Source organism: Rhinatrema bivittatum, chromosome 5, assembly GCF_901001135.1.
Source record: "Rhinatrema bivittatum chromosome 5, aRhiBiv1.1, whole genome shotgun sequence".
NCBI lineage: Eukaryota > Metazoa > Chordata > Amphibia > Gymnophiona > Rhinatrematidae > Rhinatrema > Rhinatrema bivittatum.
In genome coordinates this window covers 310,697,724-310,720,349 of record NC_042619.1, presented here as the reverse complement: position 1 = coordinate 310,720,349, position 22,626 = coordinate 310,697,724, and the positions used below count along the sequence as shown (strand labels likewise).

Below are 22,626 nucleotides of genomic sequence, written 5' to 3'. Positions count from 1 at the left end.
TGCAATTCAACAAAGCAGATGTGGCAAAGCAATTTACAGTTCCATGATATTCTGTATCTCGAGGCTTCCTTCTTTCTCCTGGGGCCTCCTCAACCCTACTACTACTTATACTTACACTTATACTACTACTACTACTTATAATACTACTACTACTATCTGTTCCAAGTTTTATGCCCTGTTTGATCTGTTCCAAGTTTTATGCCCTGTTATATGTAATGGCATTCTCACATGCCTGTTCCTCAGTTACAATGTAAACCGAGACGATATGTAAACTTTTACATGAATCCCGGTATATAAAAAATGTTAAATAAATAAAATACTACTTACAGCACTATATGCCCTACGCAATGCTGGACAAACACACAAAGTCTCTGATCCATAGAGCTTACAATCTAATAAGACAAACATACATGACAAGAGACTTCGGTATTTCATAAAGGAAGATGATGGTTAAAAAAGAGAGAAAGAAAAGAAAGTTAATGAGGCTAAAAGCCCAGACTCCCTTGCTTAAGGAGGACCAGTCCTTTAAGGTATCCTGAGGAAGTTTCTTATTGCCTCAGTGTGTATACCAGTGTGTGTTTACAAGCTCACATATGTAAAAACCTCGCGTCATGCAAGTTCAGACTTATCTGAATAAGTAGCGGCACTTATCCGAGTAAGTTTCATGTTATCCGCTTCTTAGCCAGATAAATTGCTACTTTTCCAGTTAAGTAGGAAAGCCTCTACTTGTCTGTCTAAGTGGTGCTTTTCAGACTTGCCCAGCTAAGTAAGATAATCGGAGAAGTCTGAAAAAAGCGCTGCTTGGACCAGTGCTTCTCAATCCAGTCTTTGGAATGCCCCTGACCAGTCAGGTTTCACAGTAAATATACATGAGAGGGATTTATATATAGTGTGTATGCAAATCTATCCCACGCTTATCTAGCTGAGTGACATAGTTGGATTAGTAAAAAAAAAAAAATGTAAAAACCCTGCTGCTTAACCAGCTAAGTAGTGGTTGCCGACTTATCCAGATTTAGCCAGTTAAGTACAATTTTAAGACTTATCCTTCTGTGGTAAGTAGCACTTTCTCCCAGACTTGTCTGACTATCTTTCTTTGGGATGGGGGTCACACAAACTAAGAAAATGAAAGCACTGACTGTCTCTTTTGTGGAACAATGACAAGCTATATTTTTCTGTATAATATCTGTACAAAACAAAACTAGTGCTTATGAGAGCTAATGAGAACTGCTTATGGAACACAACCAGTGGTTGGTGTTCCACCTTCAGGGAGCGGAAGGATGGAGGGCTGCCATCTCCAAAAAAAAAAAACAAAACCCAGGGGTGGGTAAGAGTATGGGGCAGGGGTGTGGCCTGCTTGTTGCGCGGTTGCTACCCCTAATTGAGCTGGATGTTGACTTGGATGCAGATCTGGCGCTGCTCTCTACATTGGTGGTGGGGTGGAGGGGAATTAGGGCTGGAGGGTACTGGAAGCCAATAGTAACAGGTGGGAGTGAGAAAAAGTTAAAAAAAAAAAAAAAAAAAGGATAAATTGCGTAGCTTGCTGGGCAGACTGGATGGGCTGTTTGCTCTTCTTCTGCCGTCATTTCTATGTTTCTATGAGAACACTAGTGAAAATACAGCATAGATAGATATCTAACAGGTGTTTATGAGAACACCTGAAACTAATTACAAAACAAACAAATATATATACAATACAAGAGACACTGTGTCTCTGTCTCTGTTCAGTTCTGGTCAGTCAGCAGCCTCTCCCCATCCCACCTTACATCTGTATACTATATCCTTGCCTTGCATATGTGCAGAACAATTCTCTTTGTGTAATGTTTTCTGAAATATTGCCAGGCTACTGATATGAGAAACTGATTGTGCATGTTTGGGACCACTCATAAATGGTAAAATTCTTATGCTTTGTGTTATTATGTTACTACAATCTAAAATATTCTTTAAACTTCTCATGATCCATAATCAAAATATCAGAATAATATCTAAATTAATATAAATGAAGCAATCATATAATAGTTCAGGCAGGAACACCACTATTAAGTCATTACAAAAGTATCTGTGAATACTGTATGCAATTCTATAATATATTTCTTAATATCACTAAAACTAATTTGGGTGTATGCCAGGTGTCTCAGTGTAACATTAGTCAAACAGAGAATTCATTTCAAAGTACTATGCATCATACACAAACTAATTTACGACAAAAAGGTGGATTGGCTTAATACTGCCTTACGGTTACATATACCTAAAACAAAATCTCCGTTCCGCTAACAAAGCATTATTACCAATACCGTCACTAAAATCAGCACGTTCCCTGTACGTACCTGGATCAGTCCAGACAGTGGGTTATGTCCCCAATCCAGCAGATGGAGTCAGCACAAGCTTTGAGGGGGCGTATCCATATATACTACTACCCCCTCTGCAGGAGTTCAGTATCTTCTGACTCCAGCAGATGCGAGTAGGGGAATCAGGCTTCTCCTCTTTTTCCTTCTTTCTCACTTTTTGGCTTGATTGTCTGGCTTGTTGCTGTCTTTTTCTCGTGGATCAAGTTTGTATCAAGTTTGTCTTACTTTTTTTTTTTTTTTTTTTTAAACTTAAGGCAGGGTCCTTTCACCTTTTGGGGAGTGACTTATCTTCCTTGTCTCTTCTCTGCGGCTGTGCTGTTTGTTTCTCTTTGCAGCCAGGGGTAAGTTGGTTTTATTCCTTTGTAGTTTTTCCTTCACAGCACAGCCCGCGAAAGCCGGTGGAGCCGGCCTCTTCGTTTTACACTCCCTCACCCGTGGCCATTTTGCAGCTCCTCGTGGGCTGCTGCGGCGCTTAGGGAAAGACGTCTGGGGCGGGTTGTGTGGCCGGGAAGGCCCCCCCGTGGCACCCTCCTCTATTTTTGGACAGTGGGCAGTGCGGGCCGCCCGGGCCCCCCCCACAGCGGCGCTTTGTGCGCGTGGCCCCCCCCGAGGCTTTTTCTCATTTTTGGCGCCATTTTTCCTCTCTCCTCCGGCGATCCCGATGCCGCGACCGTCACGCTGTGTGGCCTGTGGCGACCCGGGGTCCCGGATTTCCCGGGAGGGCATCTGTGCACGATGCCTTCCCGGGGGGGAAGGTACCTCACAGTCCCTTACTGATTTCTCTTTTTTGCCCGGGCGGCGCGGGCCGGCCACTCCGCCATTTTTGGTGGGAACGGCGGCCATTTTACATTCTGAGCGCCCTGAGGCGCAGGCCACGAGGGAGAACGGCTCTCTGGAGGATTCTACAAGCGGGGGTGCTCCCCCGATTTTGGTGCAGGAACCAAGCACCCAGAGCCAGGGAGCAGGAACCACGCCGCCCCTCGAAGCGCACCCGAGCAGGCCGGGGTTCTCTCCGGAGTTTATCCTGCTCATGCATACAGCTTATCTGCAGGGGCTGGAAACACCTGTGGGACCCCCCCCCACCTAAGATCCCATGGATGTCGCCCTCGGCGCCGGCCCCCCCCAACCCTCCGGGAGCGGGGGCCTCCCGCCCTCCTACCCGGGTCTGATCTGCGCCCGCGGCAGTGGGGGCGGTGCCAGACCCAGCGGGACAGGGACCTGACCTCCCGGACAGGGGTCAAGGGGACGGCACGCAAGAAGGGGATGATCCGCGTACCCTACGTCTCTTCCAGAGGGAAGAGTTGGACGACCTCATCCCGCAGATCCTTCAGGAATTTGATCTGGACCCGCCTGCCCCAGTAGCTCCCGCTGTCGTCACTTCTTCAAAGAAGGGAGATCCAGTCCTGGTGGCACTTCGGCTGAGGGCTCGGGCTTTTCCCATTCATGACTCGTTTTTACAACTTCTCACCAGGGAATGGGACACCCCAGAGGCCTCCCTGAAGGGCAGCCGGGCCATGGAAAAGCTGTACCCGCTCCCTGAAGATTTTCTGGACCTTATCAAGGTCCCAAAGGTGGACTCCGCAGTGTCGGCGGTCACGAAGAGAACGACTATCCCAGTAACGGGAGGTGCGGCATTGCGGGACACACAGGATCGTAAGTCGGAAGTTTTCCTTAAGCGGGTCTTCGAGGTCTCCGCGCTGGGTATGTGGGCGGTGATGTGCAGTTCGCTTGCCCAGCGGGCTAGCCTCCTTTGGGTGCAACAACTCCTCACATCTCAGAACCTGCCGGCCGATGAGGCTGCCCAGGCGGATCGGCTGGAAGCCGCAGTGGCGTATGGGGCGGACGCCTCGTACGACCTTTTTCGGGTCCTCGCAAGATCCATGGTATCGGTAGTGGCGGCACGACGACTACTGTGGCTACGCAACTGGGCGGCTGATACATCCTCTAAGTCGAGTCTGGGCTCTCTTCCCTTCAGGGGCAAGTTCCTCTTCTGGGAGGATTTGGATCAGATCATCAAGTCCCTGGGGGAGAATGCTGTTCATCGGCTGCCGGAGGATAGGTTTCGACCATCCAGAGCGTTTTCTTCTTCTCGGACCAGAGCCAGAGCACAGCGGCGCTACAGGGGATACAGACAGGCGGGCTCCCGGCCATCCGCCCCCAGGTCTCAGCCCTGGTTGCGCTCCTTTCGCAGGCGTTGGCCCGCACGTACTACTCCCGGACCCGGGAACTCCTCTACCAAGTCTTCACAATGATGCCAGTCGCGCCTACTCCCCGGTCCCCAGGATTGGGGGCCGGCTAACTTATTTCTACGCGGAGTGGGCGCGGATCACCTCGGACCAGTGGGTCCTGCATACCATAAAACACGGCTACGCATTGGAATTTGTCCGCCCCCCGCAGGGAAGGTTCATCTTTTCTCCCTGTGGCTCGGACCTCAAGAGAAGAGCGGTGCAGCTGACTCTGGACAGACTCCGGGAGATAGGCGCTATTGCGCCCGTGCCCTTCGGAGAGGTGGGCTCGGGCCACTATTCCATCTATTTCGTCGTGCCAAAGAAGGACGGTGCCTTCCGGCCTATCCTAGACCTCAAGGAAGTCAACAAATCCCTTCGAGTCGTTCGGTTCCGTATGGAAACGCTCCGGTCAGTGATTGCGGCGGTGCATCGGGGGGAGTTCCTCGCCTCCCTGGATTTAACGGAGGCCTACCTGCACATCCCCATCCGCCCGGACCACCACCGTTTCCTTCGTTTCAAAATTCTGGATCAGCATTTTCAGTTCACGACTCTCCCGTTCGGATTGGCGACGGCGCTGCGCACCTTCACCAAGATTATGGTAGTCGTGGCTGCAGCTCTCCGGAAGGAGGGCATCCTGGTTCATCCTTATCTGGACGACTGGCTCATCCGGGCGAAGTCATTCGATCAGGGACGCTCAGCTGTGACTCGAGTAGTACGGTTTCTACATTCCCTGGGATGGGTAGTGAACTTCTCCAAGAGCTCCCTCAGGCCCTCGCAACGCTTGGATTTTTTGGGGGCGACCTTCGACACCCGGCTGGGCAACGTTTTTCTGCACCAGGACAAGGCTCAATCCTTGCGAGATCACACACGACGGTTCTCTGCGTTACCAGAGCCCACCTCCTGGGACTACTTGCAACTCCTGGGAGTGATGGGGTCCACCATCGACCTTGTACCTTGGGCTTTCGCGCACCTCAGGACCTTACAGTGGGCGCTCCTCTCCCGCTGGAAACCAGTATCGCAGGACTACCAGATGATTCTCCCGCTCCCGCGGAATGCCAGGGACAGTCTGGGCTGGTGGTTGGATCCGTCGAACCTGGCCCGTGGCGTGTCCCTCGATCTGCCAAATTGGGTGGTGGTGACCCCCGACGCCAGTCTAGCAGGCTGGGGTGCAGTCTGCGATCGAAGCGCCACGCAGGGGACGTGGTCCACGGTGGAGGCGACGTGGTCAATCAACCGTCTCGAAACCAGAGCGGTCCGGCTAGCTCTGCGACATTTCCTCCCGCTTCTTCGGAACCGGGAGGTCAGAATCTTATCAGACAACGCTACCACCGTGGCCTACATCAACCGACAAGGAGGCACGTGCAGGTCGCGCTCGAGGCGGCGCTGCTGATGCAATGGGCGGAGCGTCATCTCGTCCGGCTAGCGGCCTCGCACATCGCCGGGGTGGACAACGTCCAGGTGGACTTCCTCAGTCGTCAACTGCTGGACCCAGGAGAGTGGTCTCTCTCCGACCAAAGCGATGCAACTTCTCGTCCATCGGTGGGGGGCTCCCCACTTAGATCTGATGGCGTCCGCTCTCAACGCCAAGGCTCCACGCTTCTTCAGTCGCCGGAGAGAGCGTGGCGCGGAGGGAGTGGATGCCTTGGTCCTCCCGTGGCCGCCACATCTTCTGCTCTACGCCTTTCCTCCGTGGCCCCTGGTGGGCAGGATGCTCCGCAGAATAGAAAGCCATCAGGGGACCGTGGTTTTCGTCACCCCGGAATGGCCCAGACGACCCTGGTTTGCGGACCTGCTACAGCTGGTGATCGACGGGCCAATCAGGCTGGGGCACCTCCCCCAGCTCCTACATCAGGGCCCGGTATTTTTCGAGCAGGCAGAACTCTTCTGTCTTGCGGCCTGGCTTTTGAGAGGCTCCGGCGTCGGGGCTACCCGGAGGCGGTAGTATCCACACTATTGCGGGCACGAAAGACATCGACGTCGGCGGCCTATGTTCGCGTCTGGAAAGTGTTCGAGCTGTGGTGTACCAGCCAGGCCACGAGACCTGCTAAGGCTTCTGTACCTCAGATCCTTCAGTTTCTACAGGTGGGGGTGGAAAAAGGGCTCGCCTATAATTCACTACGGGTTCAGGTGGCCGCACTTGGTTCGCTATTGAGCGATGGGGGCTCTCTTCTACAGCATTCTGACATTGCTCGTTTTCTCAAGGGTATCAAGCATATGCGTCCTCCGTTACGGGACCCTTGTCCCTCCTGGAGTCTTAACCTTGTGCTTCGCTCCCTGTCGGGACCACCATTCGAGCCGCTGCGCAGCGCAACGATAAAGGATCTCACTCTCAAGACTGTGTTTCTTGTGGCCATCTGTTCCGCTCGACGCATCTCGGAGCTGCAGGCTCTGTCGTGTAGAGAGCCCTATCTCCGTTTCTCCGACTCTGGAGTTTCGCTTCGCACCGTTCCTTCCTTTCTTCCGAAGGTGGTTTCGGCATGCCATGTGAACCAGACGGTGGAGTTGCCGTCCTTCTCTTCCTCAGAGCCGAAGTCTCTCCGTCTCCTGGATGTAAAGCGCACTTTGCGTCTCTACCTGGAGGCTACAAACGAGTTCCGGACCTCTGACCGTCTCTTCGTACTCTATTCCGGCCCTAAGAAGGGGTCTCAGGCTTCAAAGACTACCATTGCCAGATGGCTGAAGGCCGGCATTGCTGCTTCCTACATTGGGGCAGGTCGGACTCCCCCACCCGGAATCGTAGCGCATTCTACACGTTCTCAGGCGGCGTCCTGGGCGGAGTCTCGCTCGGTATCCTCGCAAGAAATTTGTAGAGCAGCCACCTGGAAGTCGTTACACACGTTCTCGAGGCACTATCGTCTGCACCTCGCCTCTTCGATCTCTGGACACTTTGGCGAGCAGGTTCTCCGAGCAGGCCTCGCAGGACCCCACCCGATTTAGGGAAGCTTGGGTACATCCCACTGTCTGGACTGATCCAGGTATGTACAGGGAAAAGAAAATTATTACTTACCTGCTAATTTTCGTTCCTCTAGTACCATGGATCAGTCCAGACGCCCACCGCATTTGGGTTCTTGATCCTGCTCTGCTCTGCGTTACTTCTTGCTCGCAGTGTTCCGTGTCTTCACAGTCGTTTCTTTTCACTGTTTTTCACAGCTCCCTACAAGTTGGTAGGATGTTTGCGGTTTACTTGTTGCGGTTACAATTGTTTTCATTATCTGTTTCCACAAACTTGATCCTTCGGGGGTTTCTACTCGGGCTTTGATATACTCGATACTGAACTCCTGCAGAGGGGGTAGTAGTATATATGGATACGCCCCCTCAAAGCTTGTGCTGACTCCATCTGCTGGATTGGGGACATAACCCACTGTCTGGACTGATCCATGGTACTACAGGAACGAAAATTAGCAGCTAAGTAATAATTTTCTTTTTGGCACAAGTCAGGGAATGAGCATTGTCACTAGCCGGTCCCACATTATGGAATGGAATGCCATTAGAATTAAGAACTCAACAAAATTATAAATCATTTAAAGGAATGCTAAAAACATGGCTGTTTAAACAAGCATTTTGTACGGAACAGGAAAGATAAAGAATGGCTGTGTAGTAAAAGTTTGATATAGTAATTTGATCACCTTGCATTTATTTAAGAATATTGCTTTGATAGTTTATAAACTCTAGTTTTAATATTATTTTTATGATTATATATATATATATATATATATATATATATATATATATATATGGCATTATTATTTTATATATGATTTAGATTTTATGCATAGTCATGATATAAGACTTGGTTCTGTTTTTTAACATTTTTATATGTTACTTTGTACCAGATGTTTGAGAACGGCACTGTTAACTTTTATATTGTAGTTTATTGGGTGCCTTATTGTAAACCGTTGTGATGGTCTATACTTGTACAACGGTCTATAAAAGCTTAAAAATAAAATAAATTAGTGAAGCCTGGACACAAAACCTTTTAACTCTATCTTTTGGCTTGCTCTAAACAAGTGGTGGTGGTATACTTCTAATTAAGTCAAGTTTTTTCCATTTTGTGTCCAGCATCTATCTGTGACCTTGAAGCTTGGAGAAAGGGAGGGCAGTGTGTAGGCATTAACATGTGCCAAGCAGCTTCTAGAAAAGAGAGGGGGGAGGGCTACTACAGTACACAAGCTTATGTGTTAACTTTTCTTACACAGTACTCCCTACTAGCTATGTGCCTGCTTGGTGCACAGCAATGGAGACTACTTTCTGTGAACAAAGGGTGAGGTGAATGCAAAACACAAAGCATTTCTCAGAGACACAAACTACATAAAACTCGTAACTATATGACAGTATTCTTCTCTCAAAAAGACAGAAAAGTATGTACAAGATTATACACTAATACAAAACTTTACCACCTTAGCACGTCTAATGAGACATTGACTCAATCAGTATTGGGAAAGTTGAAGTCTCCCATTATTGGGGTTGCCTAATTTGTTAGCCTCCTGCCTAGATGAAGAGAGAATATAATGCTATCTCCACCGCCAAGCTTTTCACCATCAGATGTAGAATTTATATCCATAGAGACATTGTATTTTATTTATTACTTGTTCTATTACCATGGCACTTTGGTGGTTTACATTAGCATAAGGGTTACATTTGATATAGTTAAGACTATCTATATAAATGTAAATGTTCGTTTGTTCAAAATTTTAAATCTCTGAAAGTTCTTCACAGATTGCTTTGAAATTTTGACACAACGTTGCATTCCAATACATGCGTGTTTTTATATACCTATATTATATAGATGTCACACCTGTGACAGGTAAAACCATGCTTTTTGGGAAAAACAGTGCCATCTGTTGGATGTAAAAGCAACATATTTATCTACAATATAAATGGGCTCTGACCAGACCGCAAATGCGCAGTACAGAGCAGCTCTACCGAGCATGTGCGGACCATAGAGCTCTGCGCTATGTGCTGGGTGTCACAGAGGGGAGGAGGGAAACGATAGACGAGTCGCTGCTCCGAGAAACGGCTCAGACCGTTCCTCTGCCGCTGGGGGAGGGAGTAGGGACTGCCGGACAGTTACACACAGGAGGAGGAAAGGGTAGAAGAGTCGCTGAGCCAGTCCGTCCACTGCCGGGGAAGGGGGAGAGGGAGTTGGGAAGGCCGGAGCAGAGCTAATGCGCATTGTGAAATTAAACCAGACTGAGCTACGGCAACGTGTGGCCGGGTACAGCTAGTATGAAATAAAAAAAGAATATGGTACTGTTCCTGCAGTTCTATGCCATCCTTAACATATAGTCCCATTTTCTAGCATGTAGCCAGATGGTCCTGCTCTTCTTCTAGCAGATGGGAGACGTAGTCAGATTTCAAAGCTGACGTCTCTCTAGATATACCCCTGCAGTAACCTCAGCTCTTCAATATCTCTCCATCTCCTAGCAGATGCGGACACTATCCCACACACTAGAATAGTGTTAAGAATTACAGCAAAGAAACAAAATTTACCTTTAAGAAGATCGAGCCCCGCTCTCCTGCGGTGATACCTAAGGGTCCCTCCCCCAGTCGAGAATTCCTGAGGTGATCTCTGATATCCCACAGAGGTGTGCCTTGGTCCGGTAGCCGGTTCCCGGTGTGGACTTAGCCCCCAAAGTGGCTGAAAGGCAGCGGGTACAGAATCGAGCACGGCGGTGAAGGTAATTCCCTTTCCCTCCGCAGCTGGAGACCGTCTGGCACACGATTGGTAAGCACCAAGACCATGTAAGAAAAAAATCTTTAAATTCAAGTCTCCGGTCTCCAGAGCTCGGATTGCCGTACCACATTCTTCTTCCGGCAAGGTTAAAAGGGAGCACTGATTGGTTTGAGCAGCCTTAGTTGGGCTAGGCCCCGATCCGGTGCAAGGGTCCACACAAGTGGAGACCCTCGGGGGGGCGTCATCTTATGCACAGGGGTCGGCGGCACAGTCTTTCCTTCTCGACCGGCAATATGCGTGGGGCAGGCCAGTCAGCTGATGTGCCTAACTTGCACGCGTCCAATACAGATGAGCGCATAATTGAGCGCACCTCGTGCGCACAACTACACACTCAGCCGTGTTTACAGCTACACTTGCACATTGAAGCTGGAGGCAATGGCACCAGCGCCCAAGAAGGCCAGAAGGCACTCTCTTTGCACAGCCTGAATTGGAGTCCTGCCTGTGTCAAATTTGCGAAGAAGTCCAGGGGGAACAAACGCCTGGTCCCTTACTGTCGAGAGATGGTTCCAGAACTACCAACGAAGAGGACGGTATCCGGCTAGCAACCCATCCAGATTTGACCCATTTCCTGAAAGGTGTTAAACAACTCCGACCACCCCTAAAGTGACCGGTGCCTCTATGGAATCTCAATCTAGTATTAGACTTCCTAGCGGGGGCTTCCTTCAAACCAACACGCAGTCTGTCACTACGCCTCTTAACGTTGCTGTATTCCTGGTGGCAATATGGTCAGCTCGTCGCATCTCCGAACTACAGGCACTATCCTGGATAAGTGCTCAGGACAAACCCGAGAGACCTACTAGTGTTGTTTAAGTATTAAGAGATTACTTATCTAGGTTGACACCACCAACCCCACAACTTATAGAGAGTACCCTGGGGCTTCAAATATGTATTCTTTTCTTTATATGTGATATGACAGCACACTGGTCTGATGTACAACTTGGTATTGGATGTAAACAATCAGTGGGAGGGGGGATTCTATATACACTTAAAAGGGGAACAAGCGTCAAATTTCATGTTATAAAGATGGCAAGAAGATTAGAAAGCACGAAATGCAATGTGAAAAATGTTTGTCTTTGATGTTTTGTACTTTATTGTGCCTCTATTCTGCAATAAAAACTATAATTTGCCAAAAAAAGAAAAGCCAAAGTATGGGACACAATAGCCTGAACAGACTGAGGCTGCACTCTGACAATAGCAGACTAGGATTTGAAGATCCTCCAAATTTGCACATATGTCAAGCATGTAGAAGGTTGCCTAGCCTGCAATAAGGTGGAAATAACTGCTTTGGAATATCCCCTCTATCTCAGTCGTCTCATCTTAGAAGCAGAGCTGTGCGACAGAAGTGAGTTGCCTGACCTGAAAATATTGGGCCCTGGTGGAAAAGAGTTGATTGATGTCCAAACCTCAGGGCCCATCTATGGCCATGTTGATCAGATCTGATCAACATGGTCAATGTGGCTCTTCTGGAGCTACCAGGATCATGTTGCCTGGATGTTTCCACTGTAATCCCTTGTCCATCAGCGGCCATGGAGTAAAGACAAAGAAGAATTGCTCAAGTCTATGGCAGCACCAGAGCTCAGAGCTGACTGATCTTGCCACACTACCCTCCATCTGGAGAGGCTTACATCAGTGGTGACTGTTACCCAATTCAGAACCTCCAATTCCACACCACACTTGAGAATGGTGTGAGTAAGCCACCAGGAAAGACTTTCCCTGGCTTCCCCCTCTAACAGAAGAGGAAGATGAAACTCTTCCAATAACTGATTCCAGTGGGAGAGAAGAGCCCCCCCTGCAGAGGCCTCACTTATGCAAACATCCAATGCATTAATTCCAATGTTAATGTTGTAGAACCCAGGACCTATAAATAGTCCCAAGACCCTGTGGACTAAAAGCTCTCACAGAAGCTTCATTTGATTCTGTAATTGCAGCAGTCTCTCTCCTTGGGAAACACTCTGTCTGCCAGCCTGTTGAGCTGAGGTCCCAGATACTCCAAAGTTTGAAAGAGGACTAAATGGCTCATTGCTAGGTTCACCCATCGTAGAGACTTCAAGCGCATCAGTACCTTCTGTACTGATTGTCGACAGAGGTCCTCTGATTTTGCACGAATGAACCAATTGTTCAAACAAGCATGCACCAACATACTCTCCTTTTGCAATGTGGTTGCCCCCACCACAATCATCTTGGTGAAGGTATGTGTAGCCTAAACCGAAAATGTTCCCTTATGACATGAACTTCAGGAGTCTGTGGTGCTCCAGCCTGATGGGTATGTACAGATATGCCTGTGTAAAGGTGAGAGATGACAGAGAACTCTCCCTTGCATATGGCCACTATGCCAGCCTCAGAGTTGGACCTCGAGTTTCCATGTAGGAACGGGGAACCTTGAGAGCTGCATTTAACTTCTTTAAATCCAATATCTCTTGAGTTGGATATGGGGGGGAGGGAAAGAAACAGGACGCTTTACATAAAAATGACCTGTGGCCACACCAAGCGTGTTCAGAATCTGAACCAACAGACTTGGGCCATGCCGAGTGTGGTCATGAGCCAACAACTTCAGCAAGACATCTCTGAAAAAAGAAAAAAAATCTTAAGCAGAGTCCGAAGTGGCTGTCAATCAAATCCAATTTCTCCCTCTTCTAGAGGTGAGAAAGTCAATTCCCCATTGGAATCCTCCAGTGTCTCATGATCCACATCTCCTTTAACATTACCAAGGAAAACCTCCCTGTGCCATTTGCCTGATGTGACTGACAAATGGGAGACCCGAGTACATGATCCCTACATAATTTGGGTGCTTCACCTTCACTGGGCACCCCTGCAGAAAAGTCTGCAGGCCCCGGAAACATTCCACCCAGGAGGAGGATGGATCTATAGTAGAGCCCATAGGGCCAACCTTGCTCTCTCGGGAAAGCTTCTGCCGTCGGGAAGAGATGAACTGGCTGTTGTCTCGCTTCCCATGCCTCTTCCCTCCAGAGACACCATAGGCTGAGGGGATGTCCCAACATGGCAAATGCTATAGTAGTCAAATCGCTTTGTGCATCTAACCAGCACTAACACAAATGGAGAGAGAGTGATGACTGAATTGATATCAGACCGCAAGCCTCACCGATTGCAAGGCACCTAGTTCTCCTGAATTTCGGCTCTAGGCAGCCTGCTGCATGCACACCAATGTCACCTGGGCAAAGATGCACAATCCTCCAGGACAAATAAGCGCTCAAGTTTAGGTTGCAGTCTTATATGCACAAGTACCCACGCAAATATTTGCTCCAGTCTAGGTCATGCTCAATTACCTGTGCAAATACGTGCTTGTCTAGGTCACAGAAGTACGTGCTCACATCTAGGCCGCGGCCTTGTGCACACAGGTTTCTGCGCTTGCAACCGCCATGCGGCAAGAATACGTGCACGCACACCTACACATCTGGGAAAAGAACCATTGCTGCTGCCTACCCCACAGTTAAGCAAATCCTGGCTGCATCTTCAGCACGATTAGGCCCAGGATCCCTTCAATATCTAGCAGCGAAAATCATCGAAGGCCTGAAGAGCTTCTCAATAGCTCAGGTCTCTTGAGTGGCTGAGAATCCATGGAAACTAGAGCCGAGACCTAGCATCTCCCACTGCTTGTTCTGCTAAACAAGCTTTGCGCGTTAGCAAATTTAAAACTGGCAGAAGATCTGTACCAGAACCAGACTCCTCCTCTGTACAAATGCCTCTTTGTACCTCCGCGGGACAGGGAACCACGGGAGATAATCAATGAGGGGATTCCCCTGCCTCTCCCGCCACCACTGCTAGGAAATCGAAAATGGCTGCTGTTTCCGCGCTGATGGGGAAAACCTTAGCGCTAGACCCTGTCACCCGCAAAGCCTTTTCTACTGATGCAGCCATGCTTTACGCAGAACCCCGCCCACCATGCTGCTTTTGTCACATGCACACGCTGTTCCTCCCCACAGGTGCGGAACAACCAGCTCCTCATCGGCAAGCAGGGGGAAAAGTCATTCAGCGCCATGGAGCCAACACCTGGTGGTCGCTGCAGGCAGAGAAGCTGCTGAAACATCCCCCCCACCCCCCAGGAACCCTCATTCTGCACAGATTCCTCTAAATTCCTCAGCTCCGCCCACCCAGGAGAAGCAGCCTACCAGCGAGCACAGACACGTCAGCAGCAGAGGTAAGCGGGGGATTTAAATCCCTGCCGCTTATCCCGGCGTCGCGTGCCTTTGGCGCGCGACAAAGGGGCCTGCCCCTTTGTCTCGCCCCTTAGTTGCAGCCCCGAAGGAGCCCCGATCCCTACCCCGGAATGGCCACAGACAAACCTCTGCTTAATTAACGTTTCCCATTAACGGATTTCGCAGCCGTGTTTGCAACGCTCCGCCTTCCAGGCCCTAAACCGCATCTCATCAACTTCTACTGGGATTCGTGCGATCGCCACCACCCACTCGGGGACCCCCTGCCTTCATCTAAAGTCTAACCAACCAATTCCTTAAGCAACCAGCGTTCATCTCGACAACCAACCTACAACAAACTACATCTCCCCACCTACCAGCTTTTAATCAACACCAGACAACCTCTTCCAACATTCAACCTGCACCAGATTACATCTTCCTGCCTTCAGCATTCAACCAACTTCTCAAGCTACTTTCCCATCATGTACCCCCTAACCATCCCCATCATCCACAACCTAAGGTGGAGAGCACCCAAGCTCCCCACCACACCACTCCACCACAACCGCCAACAGAGACTCAGGCCCATTATGCCGACACCTATCACCCAATGCCTTGGCCTGGCTCTTTTCTCAATCACACTGTTTAACGCGCAATCCATATCCAAGAAAACGCACATACTCAATGACTTCCTATCCGACTCTAAACCAGATATCTGTGCCATCACAGAAACCTGGTTAAAACCAACTGACACAACTCTAATTAACCAGCTACCTATCCAGACCTACGACATACTGTCCATACCCAGACACAAAAAAAGAGGAGGAGGCCTCCTCTTAGCAACCAAAAAATCACTAGGTCTGACATTGCAGACATCTAATACCATAGCCAATATGGAATTCGCTTTATTCAATTCTAAACATCTGACTATCGCCTTAATCTACGCTCCTCCCGGTCTTTTGGAATCAGACCCTTCCCCAATCATAGAACTAACAGCAAAACACTTAAATTCAGGAAAACCGGCTATCTTAATGGGAGACTTCAACCTCCACGTGGATGTCCAACCTCATTCCTCCAACTGCAAAATCCTTCTCTCCTCCCTCAACCATATGGGTTTCAGACAAATTGTTACAGAACCTACCCACAAAGCTGGTCATACCTTAGACCTGATCTTTATAAACGAAGGTCTTACATCCCACTCCACCCCAACCTGCCTTGCGGTTCCTTGGACTGACCACCGAGTCATCTCTTCAATGTTAAAGATCCTTGAGCCTCTTCCCTTAACCCAAACAATTAACATCTCAGTCAGGTGATCTCCTGAACACTGTTTCCTAAGTAAACACCTAGCCAAAGAACTAATGAATCTGGACCTCACCGACGCTAACTCAGCAACCTCATCATGGATCAACATCACCAACAAGGTTGCAGATCAAGTATGTCCCTTGACAACAAAGTCTATCAACCCGGACAAAGACAACAGGAAACCTTGGTTCACCACAGAACTAAAGTCTCGTAAACACGAGCTTAGAAGCAAGGAAAACCAATGGCGTAAAAGCCCATCTACAACAACCCTACTCAACTACAAATCATGCCTCAACACCTACAGAAACGAAATCAACAAAACAAAAAGAGAATTTTTCTCCAAAAAGATACACCACTTCTCATTTGATTCAAGAGCACTCTTCTCTTATGTCTCAGCCCTCACTAAACCTCCCGGACCAAACATCCCAGATGACCAAGCTCTAAAAAAAAGCCAGTGAACTTGCCGACTTTTTCGACAACAAAATCACAGCCCTCGTAGCCCCCCTCAAAGGGCCAACACCGCACGCAAGCCTCGCAAGCAACCACAGCCAGCAATCAGATACAGCAACTGCTTCTCAACCCAACACACACACAGCAGTGCTCGAATCTCTTGAACCCACATCTACCTTAGAAATAACAAATATCATTAAGAAGATAAAACCGTCCTCTCACCCCTCAGACCATATACCTTCAAACTTGCTGAGTTCAATCCATGACAGCATTGCCAAGCCAGTTGCCGATATCATTAATTGCTCCCTCTCCCAAGGTCAAGTTCCTGACCAACTCAAGTTAGCACTGCTCAAACCTCTACTCAAAAAACCCAACCTTCCTACTACAGATCTGGCTAACTATAGACCCATAGCTAACCTCCCTATGCTAGCTAAAATTATGGAGAAAATTGTCAACAGACAACCTTCTGAATTCCTCGAAGACAACACTATCCTCACCAATAACCAATATGGATTCCGAAAGAAAAAGAGCACCGAATCCTTATTAGCCACACTAACGGACACCATTATCTTCAATCTCGAAAAAGGCCAACCTTGTCTCCTCGCGCTGCTGGATCTTTCCTCAGCGTTCGACACCGTGAACCACCCTAGCCTACTACAACGACTAATAGACATCGGCATCACTGGAGCAGCTTTCAACTGGTTTAAGTCCTTCCTAGAGAACAGAACATACAAAGTTAAGATAAACAACAAGGAATATCACCCCATCCAAGTCAAGATGGGGGTACCACAAGGTTCATCACTCTCCCCCACCCTCTTCAACATTTACCTTCTCCCACTCTGTCATCTACTTACTAACCTCAAGCTCACCCATTTCTTATACGCGGATGACATTCAAATTCTCATCCCTATCACGGAGACCATACAAAAAACCATGGCCTACTGGAAAAAATGCCTCTCATCCATCAACGATCTTCTAACCAGCCTCAATCTGGTGCTAAACACCAAAAAAACAGAAATTCTCATAATAGCACCGGAGCATTCTACCCCGCCAACATCCAACAACTCTCCAGACACCTCAGGATATTCCACCGCACCTCAAGTCAGAGATCTGGGAGTACTACTAGACAACAGACTCAGCCTCAATAAATTCATAAATAACACTACAAAAGAATGCTTCTTTAAATTACATGTTCTAAAGAAACTAAAGCCCCTTCTACTCTACAGGGATTTCCGCACAGTACTCCAAGCCATCATCCTTACCAAATTAGACTACTGTAATTCACTCCTGCAAGGCCTTCCAGCATACACTACCAAACCACTCCAGATGGTTCTGAATGCTACTGCAAGGATCCTTACCAATGCCAAAAAAGGGACCATATCACCCCAATCCTCCAGCATCTCCACTGGCTTCCCATCAAATATAGGATTCAGTTCAAGACTTGCACGATGATTCACAAGGCATTACATAACATCTCCCCACTCAACTTAACTTTCCAGCTTCAACTACACTCTTCTAACAAACCAACCAGAAGGGCATACCAGAATAGAATGATCACCCAACCTGCAAAATCTACCCTGAGGAAATGCGCTCTATCCACAGCAGGCCCGTCTCTCTGGAACTCACTACCACCGGACCTCCGCCTTGAACCGTGCCATACTACTTTCAAAGTGAAACTCAAGACTTGGCTTTTCCATCAAGCTTTCCCAGAGAGCTAAAAGCAAGAAAAACAAACTTCCAGCCTTGTCTTGCAGCATTATTGTAATGTTCATATTGCATCAGTTATATGTTTCAAGTTGTTTTCTTAGTTGATCTTAGTTGTTTCATAATAGATTTTACTTTGATTATTATCCGTTCATTATATTCGATATGTTCCATGTAAACTGCCTCCCCGGCGATAGTTATTTCTGTTAAATGTGAACCGGAGTGATATGTATTGTATACAGGAACTTCCGGTATATAAAAACGAAAAATAAATAAATAAAATGGTTTGTGTTTTTTTGTTTTTGAGAACAAATAAAGATACATAGACCTCAACATTTTCCTTTGATGCAGAGCTTCCAGTTCCAGGAGCCCAAGCTGTGTGGCGGATCAGAAAAGATCCAGACCATTGGCTATTAGAGATGTGAATCGTGTCCTCGATCGTCTTAACGATCGATTTCGGCTGGGAGGGGGAGGGAATCGTATTGTTGCCGTTTGGGTTTTAAAAATATCGTGAAAAATCGTTAAAATCGTGAGCCAACCCCCTAAAACCCACCCCCGACCCTTTAAATTAAATCCCCCACCCTCCCGAACCCCCCCCAAATGCTTTAAATTACCTGGGGATCCAGCGGTGGTCCAGAACGGCGGCGGTCCGGAACGGCCCCCTCAATTGAATCCTTTTGTCTTCAGCCGGCGCCATTTTGCAAAATGGCCGCTGCAAAATGGCGGCGGCCATAGACAAAAACGATTCGACGCAGGAGGTCGTTCCGGACCCCCGCTGGACTTTTGGCAAGTCTTGTGGGGGTCAGGAGGCCCCCCCAAGCTGGCCAAAAGTTTCTGGGAGTCCAGCGGGGTTCAGGAAGCGATTTCTTGCCGCGAATCGTTTTCCGTACGGAAAATGGTGCCGGCAGGAGATCGACTGCAGGAGGTCGTTCAGCGGCGGTCTGGAACCCCCGCTGAACGACCTCCTGCAGTCGATCTCCTGCTGCCGCCATTTTCCGTACGGAAAACGATTCGCGGCAAGAAATCGCTTCCTGAACCCCGCTGGACTCCCAGAAACTTTTGGCCAGCTTGGGGGGGGCCTCCTGACCCCCACAAGACTTGCCAAAAGTCCAGCGGGGGTCCGGAACGACCTCCTGCGTCGAATCGTTTTTGTCTATGGCCGCCGCCATTTTGCGGTGGCCATTTTGCAAAATGGCGCCGGCTGAAGACAAAAGGATTCAATTGAGGGGGCCGTTCCGGACCACCGCTGGATCCCCAGGTAATTTAAAGCATTTGGGGGGGTTCGGGAGGGTGGGGGATTTAATTTAAAGGGTCGGGGGTGGGTTTTAGGGGGTTTTAGTGTGCCGGTTTTCCTGCCCTCCCCCTTCCCCCGATTTACGATTTTTTAACGATAAATTGGGGGAATTGGTATTGTATCGTGGCCCTAACGATTTTTGACGATTTAAAATATATCGGACGATATTTTAAATCGTCAAAAAACGATTCACATCCCTATTGGCTATATCTGTCTTGTTTTTGCCAAACTTTAGCGAGAAAGCCCAGGACAAAAATGTAATTTAAAAAAGCAGGTAAATAAAACCTGCAGTCTGGAGAGAAAGAAACCGTATAAAAAGGATACTTTTCTGCTCCACTGGGCTTGCAGTGCAGAACCACCATCCGGTTCTGTTGTCGCTTGGGGGATAAGGGGTCTAGATCACCCGATATCCACCCCATGCCCCTCTGGATCAAGCTACCAGCAGGGTCACCAACCCCCTGCTCATCTGCCTCAAACCAGGGGGAGTGGCCCCACCAGGACCTCACAACCCCCGGGAGGATCCAGAAATTTTCTTGTCTTTTAATCTTTCATTTTTTTTCTTTCTTTCTCTCTAGACTGTAGGTTTTTACACCAACTACCATCTGCTAGAAACAGAGAAATACTGAGGGACTGCAGGTGCCACACTGGGTTATGTACAGTGTCAATGAAACTTTCTCTGTCTCCATCTGCTGGTAGGGAGGCAAAGCCCAGGAGTCTGGACTGATCTGGGTTCGTACAGGGAACTACATCTTTGTTCAGTGCCATACATTCCAATTCTCTGATCTTATTTTCAGACTTCTGGTATTCGCATGCAGACAATTCAAAGCCTGTGTAGTGTGAAATTATTTATCTCTGCTCTTTATTTAAATGCACCCGGCTCCTCCTCTCTCAGCCACAACCTCTCTATCAGGATATTCTAACTTCCACATTATGCTGGTATCCTTTCTCTGGACCATGCACTCCTGAGTGATTGTAGCCTTCATCATAATTTAGTTTAAAAACTTCTCTATCTCCTTTTTAAACATTAGCGCCATCCCAAAGTCAAACCTTTCCCAACAATTCTGCTGCAATGGTACTCCTAAAATTGTTGAAAGGAATCGATCCAAGGAGTGACTTCCTGAGGCATTTTGCTCATAATGCCCTCCCCCTGTAGCAAGGACTTATTTACCACAACTCTGTTGCCTTCTGACCACCCAGTTTCTATCCCAAGGGACCGCTGTTTATGTCACATATGCAGAACTGCATCAAAGACCTTACTGAAATCCAAGCACACTATACTTAAGTTGCTAAGGGAGTAGGAATGCTAAATGTAATGTAAAGTCCTGTAAATGTATTTGACGTTAGTTGTCGGTAACTACAAGGGGGCAGCACTTAATCTCTTTATAAGGCAGGGTTACCTTCTTGTTCTTGTATCCAAATCCCTGATTAACTCTCTTGTTGTGAAAATGTCCTTTTAATTGGGAAAACTGTCTATAAATTGGAGAATGTGATTGGGGAGGGAAAGAGGATGGCTCAAAGGACTCAGAAATAAGCTCATTTGTTTTCTTATAAATTCTAAAGCCAAAAAAATGCAGGCAAATATTACCCCACTGTCTCTCTCCTCTTCCAAACTTTAGGTCTCAAATTTCCCAGGCCAGCACCAGGGAGAGGTCCTCTTCAATGCGCAGCTCAGGCTGCTTCTGATTTCAATACTCCCTCAAAATAAAGTAAACAAAAAATGTAGTTTAAGAAAGGAAAATAAAACCCATTACAATATGGGGGAAAAAAAGCCAGGTAGGTAAAAACGAAGGAGAAATTCCAAAGTTATAGTCCAGAAAATATAGACTGCAGCCCTTTGTCTGGTTCCTCTCGGCTAGGCAGTAGAATGAGTAAGCTCTTAACCCCATTTGCTTTAGCTTTCCTGAATACAATGGTCTGTGATCCCCTATGAAGATAAACTACTAAGGCAGGAGTGGATAAAGACTAAGGTTCATTTTCAAAGTAGCAGCTTCTGTAAAGCCACAGCAGAATCCATTGAACCAAAAAAAGTAAAAATGTCATTTAAAAAAGCTAGGCAGCTAAAAGCCAGCAAAAGAAACTTATAAGAATACTTAGATTGCAGGCTGTTCTCCAATTCTTCTGCAAGAGGTAGGAGCATGTGCAATAAAATCAGTGTAACAGGTTATAGTCCTTTAACTCCTGCTTACCCCCTCATCTTTCCCTTCTCAAAGCCATCGGCGAGGGTGCTTCAGCTCAGTAAGGGTCATCCTTCAGCTCCTTCCATCCCCTCCTGTGCTAGGAGGCACCATCTCTATGTCGGCCATTAGCCCAGACAGACCTGAGCCTTAGGCCCAGCCCCCTGCACCGTCCAGCTCTCACCCCCAATGCACATCCTGTGTGAGTTGAGTGTGTTTTATTTCCCCTGTGAAGCCATAATGCCTGTGAATTGAATGGTAGGATTTGTAATATTTGTCAGATACTCTCAGTGCTCACTAATTCATACTGCAGGCTCCACAGCATGATTTTCAATAATGGGCTGAGTGGTTTGGGTATCTCTATATTTCTCAATATGATTTCCTTCTCTTCCCCGGGCAGGGCGGGATTGCCTTCATTGCAATCAAAGGCGTGCTGAAGGTGTACTTTAAGCAGCAACAGTATCTAATCCAGGCTAACAGATGCATCCTCAACTATCCAGACAAGATGGATGGAGACGAGGAGGAGGAGGAAGAAGAGGAGAAGCCAACAGCACGCTCTAACAACGAAGACAGTGGCAGCGAGGAGAACATCACTTAACACCCGCGCCTGCTCATCCTCTTTCTCGGCGACTGTCAGCCGTGCACTGCAGACTCCTGCACCCTACCAAGAAAAGGAGGCAGAACCTTTCTTTCCCCTGCCCCCTCTCCAGTTAAGGATCTGCTGTGTGCTTTGTCCGTTTCTTTAGTAAAGGGGCTCATGTCTGAGGGACTACAGCAGAACTTTTGCCCCCAGGGTAACATTTAAGGATCTAGCAAGTCTTATAGCACTTTTTGGACAAGTGTGTGTCTGGAATATTTTCCCCTCTAGGAACTGCAGCAAATTATATCCTTAAGCCCAAAAAAAAAAAAAAGGCCTCTAAATTATGCCCTCCACCTCGCTTGTCAGCCTTTTGCCCTCTTTTGGATGATCCTTCAGACAGTCTTAGTGTCATCACTCAGATTGTTGGATTAAGTGGCACCCCTCATCCTGCCACTGTTTCTGGTACTCTTGTCATCTGGACTGTTTCACCATAAACAGTGAAGGGGGGAGGGATAAACCTTTTACTGTTGCGCTTAATAAATATTGTATGGGTTTTTTTTTTAAATTATAAAGCACATACACACAAAAAATGATTAGGTGCTTTATAATATAATACTTACTGTTGGTAATTTTCACCCTATAAGACCATGCCTAAGCACGGGTTTGG

General features: G+C 47.9%; 1 protein-coding gene across 1 annotated transcript in view; it reads left to right on the top strand.

Annotated features, from left to right (window-relative positions):
• LOC115092899 (E3 ubiquitin-protein ligase MARCH5-like) overlaps window positions 1-22,314 on the top strand; it is a 57,843-nt gene extending 35,529 nt beyond the window's left edge. Inside the window, exon 6 of the mRNA XM_029604313.1 lies at window positions 21,780-22,314. Coding sequence (XP_029460173.1) covers window positions 21,780-21,977 — 198 coding nt within the window. The 3' untranslated portion in view covers window positions 21,978-22,314. The remainder of the gene's footprint in view (window positions 1-21,779) is intronic.
• Window positions 22,315-22,626: the final 312 nt, after the last annotated feature.